The sequence below is a fragment of the Haliotis rufescens genome, unplaced genomic scaffold, assembly GCF_023055435.1.
Source record: "Haliotis rufescens isolate VD_foot unplaced genomic scaffold, xgHalRufe1.0.p SCAF_28, whole genome shotgun sequence".
NCBI lineage: Eukaryota > Metazoa > Mollusca > Gastropoda > Lepetellida > Haliotidae > Haliotis > Haliotis rufescens.
Genome location: NW_025963979.1, coordinates 2,314,413 through 2,328,869, shown reverse-complemented (window position 1 = coordinate 2,328,869; position 14,457 = coordinate 2,314,413). Strand labels below are relative to the sequence as shown.

At 44.4% G+C, this 14,457-nt stretch overlaps 1 protein-coding gene across 5 annotated transcripts in view; it reads left to right on the top strand.

Moving 5' to 3' along the window:
• LOC124123002 (tuberin-like) overlaps positions 1-14,457 on the top strand; it is a 253,029-nt gene that overhangs the window by 193,068 nt on the left and 45,504 nt on the right. For all 5 annotated transcript variants that reach the window (XR_007222962.1, XM_048402652.1, XM_048402651.1 and 2 more), the window contains 3 exons: positions 561-647; positions 9,449-9,635; positions 12,881-13,020. Coding sequence is in view for 4 of the 5 variants with exons in the window: in XM_048402652.1 (XP_048258609.1) it covers positions 561-647; positions 9,449-9,635; positions 12,881-13,020 (414 nt within the window). In the remaining variant the exon portion in view is untranslated. The remainder of the gene's footprint in view (positions 1-560; positions 648-9,448; positions 9,636-12,880; positions 13,021-14,457) is intronic.

The window sequence follows — 14,457 nt, the reverse complement described above, 5'->3', positions numbered from 1 at the left end:
CCAGTTCTCCTACCCTAAACTGATGTAAGCTCAGTGGATCAGATACCCTGCCACTGATTGAAGTGAGTTCGCCCAGTAGGACAGGTGCATTTCTCTTCCTTACATGGACGCCATATTTATGACTGTAATGTATTGAGTTCTTTTAATAGATTGTATGTTCAACATGAAACTTTCTACATTTGTCTTCCTCATTTATATTAGTTCAGTTTGGGCAATCTTTTCTACTGCAGATTTGCTCATTTAGGAATAGTCGGAAAAAAAATGTCTTTGGTCCTTTTATCAATAAATAGAGAATCTCACCCTCGTTTTTTTATATAGCAAATATATCAATGAGTGTTGATTTATTTGATATCAAAAGACACAAGGGTGAGATTTTATTTATCACCCAATATCATTCTTAAATCAAAATATGCCGGGGGGGGGGGGGGAATCAGTGATTTATAAAAGCGATATCTACAATGCAGATATCACTTTATCTCACCCAAGCGATGATATCTCCTACGGGAACCAGTTTTGTATGATAAAGTGCTCACATACATTGCTTTAATTTCATCCTTCAGACTATAAACCGTGCTCTGCGGATGTTGGACCACATTCACCCATATGAAACTCACAAGATTGGTGTGATATATGTTGGCCCAAACCAGGTAAGCCAGTCTTGTCTATGGCATGTTTACCTCTGATAACCTTTAGCCTCCTGAATTTTCTAGCACCACACTTCTTAGACAGCCTGCTGTATATATTCCAGCTTATAAACCTATAATCGGATCTGACTTTCTGTTTCAAAGTTGTACTGCTTTGGTCATGTGTTTTCCCAAACCAGTAGTGCTTTTGACCTTCCCTTTAGGTAGCAATAGACAGATACTTTTGTGTTCATCACCCAGCTGATGTGCTGAAGTCTAAATGGTACATGTTATATATATCTGATGGCATTCAGATGGGGATGGGGCTCCTTCTGTAATGCAAACACCTTTCAAGTTAAATTTGTGCTAATTGATTCCAATAATCATTTGGTCTATGTTTGATTAGGTGTTGCTGTGTTGGTCTGTGTTTGATTAGGTGTTGCTGTGTTGGTCTGTGTTTGATTAGTTGTTGCTGTGTTGGCCTGTGTTTGATTTGTTGTTGCTACCCGGTCTGTGTTTGACTAGTTGTTGCTGTGTTGGCCTGTGTTTGATAAGTTGAAGCTGTGTTGGCCTCTGTTTGATTAGTTGTTGCTGCACTGGTCTGTGTTTGATTAGGTGTTGCTGTGTTGGTCTGTGTTTGATTTGTTGTTGCTGCACTGGCCTATGTTTGATTAGGGGTTGCTGTGTTGGCCTGTGTTTGATTAGTTGTTGCTGCACTGGCCCATGTTTGATTAGTACTTAAATATTTTAGTATAGTTTTATGGCATCCTCTGGTTGGGCAAGGTCCCTTCATGTACATAGCACACAATTTATACCTCATACGCGTATCTCCAACCTGGTTTAAATAACCTTACATCGCATCACAACAGTATGATCACTTTCCTTTTCATATATTCCTATTTGGTTAAAACTATGGGAATACACAGCGGCTGCAATCACTGTTTATAAAATATTAGTCCTATTAGTATGACAGAACTTAATTATCCTAATGCCCCATTATAATCAAAGTCCGTGTATCAGTCCGTAATTGGTAGTTTTTAACTATGTAATATGCATGCGCAGTTCAACCACGGTTCGTTTATCAATCCTTATTTTGGTATTAGCCAGGTAAACATAGGTCGTGCGCATGCGCAACTTTTCCCTTTGTTTTACCCAGTCAGCCATTAATCGTGTCTCGTGTAATTTTAAGTGCAAACATTATCCGACATCGAAGTCCAATGTTTCAACATCGCCGCGTTTGTGTGACATACAGACAGTCGTGCCTTCGGAAGTAACCTTGCATTGATCACAGGCACGTGGCTCAGCATGGCAAGCCGAGGCAGTCGACGACGATCCACCAGATCAAGATCGCAGACCGCAGGTGCCGATCCAAAGAATGGCGCAGACGATGGCGACTTTGTCAACAGAAATCGAGCCGCTCGCCATAGATATGTGGGAGTCGTTCCAGCCAGTGCGCCGGATGAGAATCCTCTCAATTGGACGATAGCGACAGTACAAAAGCGTATAAAACAGGATCTTGGCATTTCCAAAATGCCCGGGAATTGCAAACTGCCGCACCTCATTCGTTTCTATATGGAGAACATGGAAGCTAAACAGGCGACCTCCCCAGGGACAAGGAAAGTGGACAATTCCGTTGTCGATTACCGAAGGGACACTAGTGGACCCGCTTCAACAGTCAACTCTCCTATCAACACCGGAGGACAGTCATCCGTTACAAACATAGCTGCCCTGATGCCAGAATCCGAACCTGACAGGGACTTCCATTCACTGGCACAGACAGTTCGAAAACTGCAGGATTCTGTGAACCTCATCACAAACTCCTTCCTACCCATGCACAATCAGCCTAGTGCAAGCAATAGCATACCACTTGGACAATCTGATACACCCCCCAGTACACTCCAACAGTTACAGGCAAACGTACCGCAGCCATCTACAACAGGGCGAGGCAGTCGACCAGCCACTGGCAATTTCACGTTATATACAGCTTTGCCAGCATCGGAACATGTTTCCCAATACCAAGGTAATTCACCTAATACCAGTTCATATTCGTCTTTGATGGATGTCGAGGTTGTGTCGGCTTCCCTTCGGAAACAAATAATTGAAGGGAAAGATGTGAATCTGGCATGTCTCTTGATGCCAGACGATATTTCTTCGCATCCGAGAGTGATTGAGGTGGGCAACCATGAACTCCACCTAAAGTCCTCTACTGACAACAGACTACAAAACGTCTTGACCATTCAAGAGTTTATTGTAGCATTCACCCGGTATAGGAACATAATGGTGCAGGAATGGCTAGGCCGAAAAGACTCTTTGGACCGGTATCAACAGTTGATTGTAGAAATGCATGCCAGGTTTGGAGGTACACTTTTCTACCAATACCACAAAACATTCTAACCTAAAGCAGCAGCAGCTCTAGCACTTACCAATCATTTACCACCATGGGATCGACATGATGAACACTTGTATTTTACTATGGTAGCTGGGCACCGTGTCAATGCCTGTGAACTGTGCTTCTTGTCCGACCACAGCACAGACTTCTGTCCACTAGTCAGCAGCCGCAGACCGTCATCTTCGCACAAGACTCCCAATCTGGCACGAACCAGTCCACAAGCAACGGCAACAAGGACCGGCCCTCAAGCTGATTCAATGGGTAGAACCATCAGATTCCACAATGGACGCGCACTATGTAAAAACTTCAATGAGGGCAAGTGCATCTATCCATCATGCAGGTATCTACACGTATGTACACTATGCAGGAAGCCACATCCGGGTCATAAGTGCGAGGAGGTCTTGGACAAGCCGTTCCAGTCTTCTGCCAGGAAAAGCAAGAAACAGTGACTGTATTCGACTACTTCACCGATTAACGTGCCTACCTTGCAACAACTGCTCCGACAACATCCAGATCAACAGTTTGTTAACCAACTGATATCAGGCCTCGATTCAGGTTTCCACACAGGTGTGCAGTATTGTCTGTCTAATTCTATTCAATGCAAGAATCTGCGCTCAGCTCTACACGACACTGAAATCAAGACCAATCTCATCCTCAGTGAAGTGCAGAAAGGCTACGTCATAGGACCCTTCAACCCCCCACCCTTTCCAAGCTACAGAATCAACCCAGTCGGTGTCGTTCAAGGGAAGTACTCAAAGAAAAACAGACTAATAGTTGACTTATCAGCCCCGCACAATGATCAAGACAATCCCAGTTTGAACTCTCTCATTGACAAGGAGGACTATTCATTATCATATGTGCGCGTGGACGATGCTATCAACATCATCAAAGCCCTAGACCAGGGCACTTACATGTGTAAAACGGATATTACTCATGCATTCAAGTTAATCCCTATACATCCAAATTTGTGGCATCTCCATGGCATTTATTGGCAGGACAAGTACTACTTTTACACCAGGTTAGTTTTTGGCTCTCGATCTAGCCCCAAGATATTCGATCTCCTATCACAGGCTGTTTGCTGGGTAGCAACCTATCACTATGGCATTCACAACATTCTACATCTCCTGGATGATTTTATATGCTTCGAGAACTGCCTACACACAGGTGTAAAGACTATGGCAGCTTTGATGCTACTCTTCAAAGACCTAAACATTCCACAGTCGGCAAAGAAAACCGTAGGTCCTTCCCAGTGCATGGATTATCTAGGGATTACCCTGGACACTATCAGAATGGAATCCCATCTTCCCTACGAGAAAGTTGATAGACTGATTCAAGTCATGGATTCCATCGAAGGGAAGTAGAAAGTGTGCAAGAGACAACTCCTAGTACTCCTTGGACACATGAACTATGCTATGCAAGTTATTCGCCCGGGCAGGTCCTTCATGAGTTACCTGTTGTGAAAAGCGCATTCAGTCAAAGAACTACATCATATGGTCTCTCTTAACAAACAGTGTTCACAGGACCTTAAAATGTGGAGATTCTTTCTCCAACATTGGAATGGAGTCACAATGTTTATGGACCAACTTATCAGTGCCCCAGACTTTAGCCTATTCACAGGCGCCTCCAGTACTGTAGGTTATGGAGGTTATTTTCAAGGCCGGTGGTTCGCTGCAGCTTGGTCAGAGGAATTATCTACATTGTTACAAAAGGACAAATCCATGGCATTGCTTGAACTATTTCCTATCATCAATGCAGCAGTGCTCTGGGGTCACCTGTGGGGAAAGAAATCCATCAGATTTTATTGTGACAATACAGCAACTGTTGAAATCATTAATAGGGGAAGATCAAAATGTGTCACCATTATGCAATTTATGCGTAGACTCACCTTCGTAGCTATCAATTGTAACTTTGTGTTCTCTGCCCTTCATGTACCGGGTGTCGATAACACTATAGCTGACGCCTTGTCTCGGTTGCAGATGGAGAGATTCAGGGATCTAGCCCCTTTCGCCGACAAGACCCCCACTCAGTGCCCTCCTTTGTCGCAGCTACTGTACCCCTAAACAGGAATCTGGACGAACTATGGAACAGCGCACTAGCTTCATCGACCCACACCGTCTATCAGGCTGGATGCAACGTATTCCTGGGGTTCTTGATGACCTGTGGTATAGTGTGTTCGTTCGCGAATCTACCCAACCTCACAGAAGATGTCCTACTGTATTTTGTGACCTACTGCCATTACACCCTGAAGCTGCGTTATGCCACCATCAAGACATATTTGTGTGGTATTAGGTTCATGTACCTCAAGTACGATATGACCAACCCCTGGATCAATGGCTCAACAACTCGCCTCGAGACAATCATCAAGGCTATCAAAAAGCTGCAGGGCAGTTCCTCCAGGACCAGACTGCCAATCTCAATTACAGTTCTTTCAGATATGTGCATCAAGCTAAACCAAGGTGTGTTTAACCCATATATTGATCTACTCATGAAGACGGCCTGTTGTATGGCTTTTTTCGCTTTCTTGAGATGTGGCGAACTCACCTGTGACGCTTATAATCCAACAATACACTCGTCTATCAACTCCGTTTTATTTAACAATGAGCTTTCTACAGCGTTTGTGTGTCTGAAGGCTTCGAAGACAGATCCATTCCGGAAAGGCGTCATCATCACCTTACACAGGCTGTACGAGACCCTGTTATGCTGCCCAGTTAGGACCCTCCTGCAATACCTTGTTCTTCGCAACCAGAGGACGTCAAATCCTTTAGATCCGCTGTTCCTCATGCCTAATGGTGTAGCCATGGACAGGACATTTTTCATTGACCATCTAAAACTAGTGTTGCACAGATCCGGGTATGACCACACAAATTACAATGGACATTCATTTAGAATTGGTGCAGCCACCACTGCAGCAACGGCAGGCATTCCAGATCATATGATCAAAACCTTGGGACGTTGGTCGTCGGACTGCTACAACCGCTACATACGCACAGAACAACGGAGCATCCATCAAGCCCAGCTGGCCATGGCACGGTTGTAACCTCACATGGTTATTAGTTTCCTGATGCATTGTGTGCCAGAGACATATGTTATGTTATTGAACAATGACTGCAGAGACTTTCATGGATATGTTCACACACCTTTTCTAGTGTTGGCAAGACCTGTACTTGTCACGATAGGGTGTGCAGACCGTACACCCCCTATGTGCTACATTTCACTTCCAGTCAACCATGTTTATATATTATAACCCCTTTTGTTTGTTATATCTGTTTCATCATTTTGGGGATTCTCAGTTATTTCATAACTTCGTTTTGGGCATGTATTACCCCAAAATTATCTTCAACAATTCACAGTTGCTTTGGTAGGGCATACACCTTCAGTCGGCTACACCCGCCGGGGTATTGTCGGTTGGCTACACAGTTTATGTAGCTAGTTTATACCCGTCGGGGTATCGTTGTCCAGCTACACTGTCATCTGTAGAAAGTTATACCCGTCAGGGTATCGGTTGTCGGGCGTCAGACTACAGCCGACTGAAGGCGTATCTCAATTCTGTCACGTAGCACACCCTTAGTTAGATTACCCATGGGGGTAAAGCAGTACCGTTCTATTTTGTCAATAAACAGGGTGCTACCGGCTCTACGAGAATCCCCAATCAACCCAAAAACAATAAATATTTTATTTTATCGGTTGCCTTATGTTGTCTTGTCCGAATGCAAGGAAATAAATTAGGTCTGGTCTGTGTTTGATTTGTTGTTGCTGTGTTGGCCTGTGTTTGATAAGTTGTTGCTGTTTTGGCCTGCGTTTCATTTGTTGTTGCTGCACTGGTCTGTGTTTGATTTGTTGTTGCTGCACTGGTCTGTGTTTGATTTGTTGTTGCTGTGTTGGCCTGCGTTTGATTAGTTGTTCCTGTGTTGGCCTGCGTTTGATTAGTTGTTGCTGTGTTGGCCTGCGTTTAATTTGTTGTCGCTGCACTGGTCTGTGTTTGATTTGTTATTGCTGCACTTGTCTGTGTTTGATTTGTTGTTGCTGTGTTGGCCTGTGTTTGATTTGTTGTTGCTGTGTTGGCCTGTGTTTGATTTGTTGTTGCTGTGTTGGCCTGCTTTTTATTTGTTGTGTCTGCACTGGCCTATGTTTGATTAGGTGTTGCTGTGTTGGTCTGCGCTTGATTAGTTGTTGCTGTGTTGGCCTGCGTTTGATTTGTTGTTGCTGCATTGGTCGGTGTTTGATTAGTTGTTGCTGTGTTGGCCTGCGTTTGATTTGTTTTTGCTGCACTGGCCTATGTTTGATTAGGTGTTGCTGTGTTGGCCTGCGTTTGATTAGTTGTTGCTGTGTTGGCCTGCGTTTGATTTGTTGTTGCTGCACTGGTCTGTGTTTGATTTGTTGTTGCTGCATTGGTCGGTGTTTGATTAGTTGTTGCTGTGTTGGCCTGCGTTTGATTTGTTGTTGCTGCACTGGTCTGTGTTTGATTTAGGTGTTGCTGTGTTGGACCCATGCTTGATTAGTTGTTGCTGTGTTGGCCTGCGTTTGATTTGTTGTTGCTGCACTGGTCTGTGTTTGATTAGTTGTTGCTGTGTTGGCCTGCTTTTTATTTGTTGTGTCTGCACTGGCCTATGTTTGATTAGGTGTTGCTGTGTTGGTCTTTGCTTGATTAGTTGTTGCTGTGTTGGCCTGCGTTTGATTTGTTGTTGCTGCATTGGTCGGTGTTTGATTAGTTGTTGCTGTGTTGGCCTGCGTTTGATTTGTTTTTGCTGCACTGGCCTATGTTTGATTAGGTGTTGCTGTGTTGGCCTGCGTTTGATTAGTTGTTGCTGCATTGGTCGGTGTTTGATTTGTTGTTGCTGCATTGGTCGGTGTTTGATTAGTTGTTGCTGTGTTGGCCTGCGTTTGATTTGTTGTTGCTGCACTGGTCTGTGTTTGATTTAGGTGTTGCTGTGTTGGACCCATGTTTGATTAGTTGTTGCTGTGTTGGCCTGCGTTTGATTTGTTGTTGCTGCACTGGTCTGTGTTTGATTAGTTGTTGCTGCACTGGTCTGTGTTTGATTTGTTGTTGCTGCATTGGTCGGTGTTTGATTAGTTGTTGCTGTGTTGGCCTGCGTTTGATTTGTTGTTGCTGCACTGGTCTGTGTTTGATTTAGGTGTTGCTGTGTTGGACCCATGTTTGATTAGTTGTTGCTGTGTTGGCCTGCGTTTGATTTGTTGTTGCTGCACTGGTCTGTGTTTGATTAGTTGTTGCTGCACTGGTCTGTGTTTGATTAGTTGTTGCTGTGTTGGCCTGCGTTTGATTTGTTGTTGCTGCACTGGTCTGTGTTTGATTTGTTGTTGCTCCATTGGTCGGTGTTTGATTAGTTGTTGCTGAGTTGGCCTGCGTTTGATTTGTTGTTGCTGCACTGGTCTGTGTTTGATTTAGGTGTTGCTGTGTTGGCCCATGTTTGATTAGTTGTTGCTGTGTTGGCCTGCGTTTGATTTGTTGTTGCTGCACTGGTCTGTGTTTGATTAGTTGTTGCTGCACTGGTCTGTGTTTGATTTGTTATTGCTGCACTGGTCTGTGTTTGATTTGTTGTTGCTGCACTGGTCTGTGTTTGATTTGTTGTTGCTGCACTGGCCTGCGTTTGATTTGTTGTTGCTGCACTGGTCTGTGTTTGATTTAGGTGTTGCTGTGTTGGCCCATGTTTGATTAGTTGTTGCTGTGTTGGCCTGCGTTTGATTTGTTGTTGCTGCACTGGTCTGTGTTTGATTAGTTGTTGCTGCACTGGTCTGTGTTTGATTAGATGTTGCTGTGTTGGCCTGTGTTTGATTAGTTGTTGCTGTGTTGGCCTGCGTTTGATTTGTTGTTGCTGCACTGGTCTGTGTTTGATTTGTTGTTGCTGCATTGGTCGGTGTTTGATTAGTTGTTGCTGTGTTGGCCTGCGTTTGATTTGTTGTTGCTGCACTGGTCTGTGTTTGATTTAGGTGTTGCTGTGTTGGCCCATGTTTGATTAGTTGTTGCTGTGTTGGCCTGCATTTGATTTGTTGTTGCTGCACTGGTCTGTGTTTGGCCTTTGTTTGATTAGTTGTTGCTGCACTGGCCCATGTTTGATTAGGTGTTGCTGTGTTGGCCTATGTTTGATAATTTGTTGCTGTGTTGGCCTGTGTTTGATTTGTTGTTGCTGCACTGGTCTGTGTTTGATAAGTTGTTGCTGTGTTGGCCTGTGTTTGATTTGTTGTTGCTGTGTTGGCCTTTGTTTGATTAGTTGTTGCTGTGTTGGCCTATGTTTGATTAGTTGTTGCTGTGTTGGCCTATGTTTGATTAGGTGTTGCTGTGTTGGCCTATGTTTTATTAGTTGTTGCTGTTTTGGCCTGTGTTTGATTAGTTGTTGCTGTGTCCGTCTCTGTTTGATTTGTTGCTGCTGCACTGGTTTGTGTGTTGCCATTATTGTTGCTGTACTGGTTTGTGTTGCAGGTGACGGATGAGAAAGGGATCCTGTGCAATCTGTTTGGTTCCCCACGCTATGCACGGTTTGTGCAAGGACTTGGAGAGCTAATACACCTGCAGGAAATTGACCCTGATCGCATATATGTTGGAGGTCTGGCACTGACCGGAAGTGATGGCCGGTTTGCCTACAGCTGGCTGGATGAGTCCATGCAAGGTAACACGCACATTGGACATTGATTTTTCCTCTGACTTATTTCAAGACATGTTTATCCTTAGAATAAGACATGTTTATCCTTAGAATAAGACATGTTAATCCTTAGAATAAAGGTATTCTCTGTGAAAACAGTGTTGCAAAACCTTATGTTGTTACATTGTTATATGTAATAAATATTTATGATTTATATGCTTGTTTGTCAGTTCCATTTTGAATACAAACTTGCCATTAGATATATGTCAGAAGGTAATTGGATCACTCTGGTGACAATTGATTGATTGATACCATGAAACTGCATTACTGCAAAAATTGGAATGAACAAAAGTCATTCAGACATTTTGGATCTTTATCAGTCAGTGTTCAAGAAAATTAGCCAACCTGAAGCCCTGTTGTGCATGGTGGTTGATTGGCACTGTTTCCATGTTTAATGCTCTGAATATGATCCACCAGCTGTATCATACAAAAGTTGGTACTTGTTGTTTCCCTGCCTGGTAGTTGACATTAAGAGGATTAAAAAAGGACTGGTTGACTCGTTGTTAGTATGTTGTGTCTGAGTGGAATATCTGTAATAATCTAGCACTATTAAACTTGCATAAGTCTGGACAAGAAGCCACACACATATGTACATGCATGTCACTATAATAGTGCAATAAACTTGAAAATGTTATATCTCCTCACCTCGAACATTATCTCTGGGGCAACTTTTGTCCTTTCGTGAACCACACTAAAGATTAGGACACCAATATTTCAACACATTTCCTAACATGTTAAAAAAAAGTGTATATATGTATACATAAGATAGCGATGCAATATCACAAAGAACAATGTAGAATGAAGTGTGTGTTTTTTTCACGATAAAACATTGTTGTCATGAACGGGAGAGATATGACAATCGGTGTTGAGAGAAAAGGTACAGGTAATCGACATGAGGATTGTGAGAGTATCTGGGAAATACCCTCCTGTGCATTAATGGACATTGCCGAGGTCGAATTCTATTAAGGGAGTCATCATTATGTAGATACGGGTAAATATTTGTAAAGCTTGTATATTTTATCATCATCCTTAAAGAGGCCGTACATAATGTTGATATCACATATAAGAAATAAACAATGAGTGGGAGTTGTTAATAATACAATAAAACACAGCAGGGAGAATAAACCATGCAGTGTTTTACGATAAACAACTCCCATTCGTCGTTTATTTCTTAAATAAGCAACACTGAAGAATCTAAAGTATGGAGTGACCCCATATGTTTTGAAGTTCCCCTGCTTGTTGCCCCAGCTTGTTGCCCCAGCTTGTTGCCACTGCTTGTTGCACCTACTTGTTGCCCCTGCTTGTTGCACCTACTTGTTGCCCCTGCTTGTTGCCCCAGCCTGTTGTCCCTGCTTGTTGCCACTGCTTGTTGCCCCAGCCTGTTGCCACTGCTTGTTGCCCCAGCCTGTTGTCCCTGTTTGTTGCCCCAGCCTGTTGCCCCAGCCTGTTGTCCCTGCTTGTTGCCACTGCTTGTTGCCCCAGCCTGTTGTCCCTGCTTGTTGCCACTGCTTATTGCCCCTGCTTGTTGCCCCAGCCTGTTGCCCCTGCTTGTTGCCACTGCTTGTTGACCCAGCCTGTTGTCCCTGCTTGTTGCCACTGCTTGTTGACCCAGCCTGTTGTCCCTGCTTGTTGCCCCTGCTTGTTGCCAGTGCTTGTTGCCCCAGCCTGTTGTCCCTGCTTGTTGCCACTGCTTGTTCACCCAGCCTGTTGTCCAAGCCTGTTGCCCCTGCTTGTTGCCCCAGCCTGTTGTCCCTGCTTGTTGCCACTGCTTGTTGCCACTGCTTGTTGCCTCTGCTTGTTGCCACTGCTTGTTGCCCCAGCTTGTTGTCCCTGCTTGTTGCCACTGCTTGTTGCCCCAGCTTGTTGCCCCTGCTTGTTGCCACTGCTTATTGCCCCAGCCTGTTGCCACCGCTTGGTGCCCCAGCCTGTTGCCCCTGATTGTTGCCCCAGCTTGTTGCCCCTGCTTGTTGCCCCAGCCTGTTGCCCAAGCCTGTGGTCCCTGCTTGTTGCCCCAGCCTGTTGTCCCTGCTTGTTGCTACTGCTTGTTGCCCCAGCCTGTTGCCACTGCTTGTTGCCCCAGCCTGTTGTCCCTGCTTGTTGCCCCAGCCTGTTGTCCCTGCTTGTTGCCACTGCTTGTTGCCACTGCTTGTTGCCCCAGCCTGTTGTCCCTGCTTGTTGCCACTGCTTATTGCCCCAGCTTGTTGCCCCAGCCTGTTGCCCCTGCTTGTTGCTACTGCTTGTTGACCCTGCCTGTTGTCACTGCTTGTTGCCACTGCTTGTTGACCCAGCCTGTTGTCCCTGTTTGTTGCCCCTGCTTGTTGCCAGTGCTTGTTGCCCCAGCCTGTTGTCCCTGCTTGTTGCCCTTGTCTGTTGTCCCTGCTTGTTGTCCCTGCTTGTTGTCACTGCTTGTTGCAACTGCTTGTTGCCTCTGCGTGTTGCCCCAGCCTGTTGTCCCTGCTTGTTGCCACTGCTTGTTGCCCCTGCTTGTTGCCTCTGCTTGTTGCCAATGCATGTTGTCCCTGCTTGTTGCCCCAGCTTGTTGCCCCAGCCTGTTGTCCCTGCTTGTTGCCACTGCTTGTTGCCCCTGCTTGTTGCCTCTGCTTGTTGCCAATGCTTGTTGTCCCTGCTTGTTGCCCCAGCTTGTTGCACCAGCCTGTTGTCCCTGCTTGTTGCCCCAGTCTGTTGCCCCTGCTTGTTGGCCCTGCTTGTTGCCCCAGCCTGTTGCCACTGCTTGTTGCCCCAGCCTGTTGCCCCTGCTTGTTGCCCCAGCTTGTTGCCCAAGCCTGTTGCCCAAGCCTGTGGTTCCTGCTTTTTGCCCCAGCCTGTTGTCCCTGTTTGTTGTCCCAGCTTTTGCCCCTGCTTGTTACCACTGCTTATTGCCCCAGCCTGTTGCCCCTGATTGTTGCCCCAGCTTGTTGCCCCAGCTTGTTGCCCCTGCTTGTTGCCCAAGCCTGTTGCCCAAGCCTGTGGTCCCTGCTTGTTGCCCCAGCCTGTTGTCCCTGTTTGTTGCCACTGCTTGTTGCCCCTGCTTGTTGCCCAAGCCTGTTGCCCAAGCCTGTGGTTCCTGCTTGTTGCCCCAGCCTGTTGTCCCTTTTTGTTGTCCCAGCTTTTGCCCCTGCTTGTTGGTACTGATTGCTGGAGTACTCAGGAGGGATGATATACACCTCATACAACTGGCATTATTACCAGCACCACATTTGTGTTCCTTTCAGTTATTTTCCATGTGGCTACTTTAATGCCAAACAGAGAGTCTGATCCCAACTGCAATGCTAAGAAACTGCACATTGGAAATGACTTTGTGACGATCGTGTACAATGACAGTGGTGAAGAGTACAAGATGGGAACCATCAAGGTATGGCCTGTGGTAGTTGGCATGACACACACTACATTAGGATGCACAATGGATTGTCTGTGTATGATGGCAGTCTGTAAGTAATAGAGGCTGGACCAGACAATCCAGTGATTGACATAACGAGTATCGATCTCTGTAATTGGGATACAATGGCATCATCAACCAAGTCACCTGCACAGATGGATGTAGGTTAAGTTTTATAAGTCAGTTGGAGACTGAGGCTAGCTGTCACTTCTTTGCATATGTTGAATTTGTAGTGAACGACAATGATTGTGATGTGGGTGTTTTAGATCATACATGTGGCCTCTTTTCAGATCATCATATTTAGTTGAATGGGTTTGTGTACAATAGCCTGTGGTCTTTCAACAGCCTTGTACAGATAGGTCTTATTTAACCCTCTGGATGCCGAGGTTTTTTTCTGACGCACATTTTTCTAACATTGGAAAAGTGAAGGTTGTGCGAGAATTGCGCTCATGCGGCACTGGATCTACCTCTGGCTATAAAATTACGCAGATGTGGAGAATATTAAATTTCCTATTTGATGGTGTAAAGTTAACTGCAAATATTAAACTGGTTTTAAAAAAATACACATCTAAGTGTTGTCCGAGAATTTATTCTTTGTTGAAAAACAGTAAATTTCTCCGCTTTTTATCGTCACCGATAAAAGTACTGTGCGGCGATTTTTTTTTATTTAGAATCTTTACGGAATCTGTGACGAACAAAATACTGCCTAATATCTGAACTACATAACTATATATCAAATGGAGTTATATGTGTATGTATAACGACATACATTCAATGCCAAAAATAGCTTGCCGTGAATGACGAAAACTGATTTTTCTCTATGACGTCAAAAGGCGACAGAGAGGTTACACGCATACAAAGAAAAGGGGGCATAACTCTGCTATGCTTAGCACTAGTTTATTGTAACTCAGGTCACTTGGTGAGAATAAGCTGTGGGTGAGGATAATATATTTTCGTGGTGTTTTGTTCACGAGGCACCAAACTATTTCAACACAAATATTGATAAGGAAACTGTATATGTTAGTTATAAAAAAAACAACCATAAGATGTAATGAAATCGTGCATCATAAAAAAGAGGTAATAGAGAAATGGATGGCCCTATCTCACCTATAACTTAGTCCTTAGATTCCAACATTCTCCTGATTGTGTAAGTGTAATTTGACTAATGTTACATCATTATTAATGGAGCACTAGCCTTATCATCAAATGTAATGAAATACCCAAAAAATAACACCATTCTATTTGACGTCATGGCTGGTTTTATGCCTTTGATATCATCAGAGAAAGACGACACTGGTATTTTGATAAATATATATCTCCCTTAATTTTTGTTCATGGTATGGAAAATCTTGATGTGTAAAATGGAATTTGACACTTTTTCGACACAACATAAAATGACTGCTTTCACCAAGT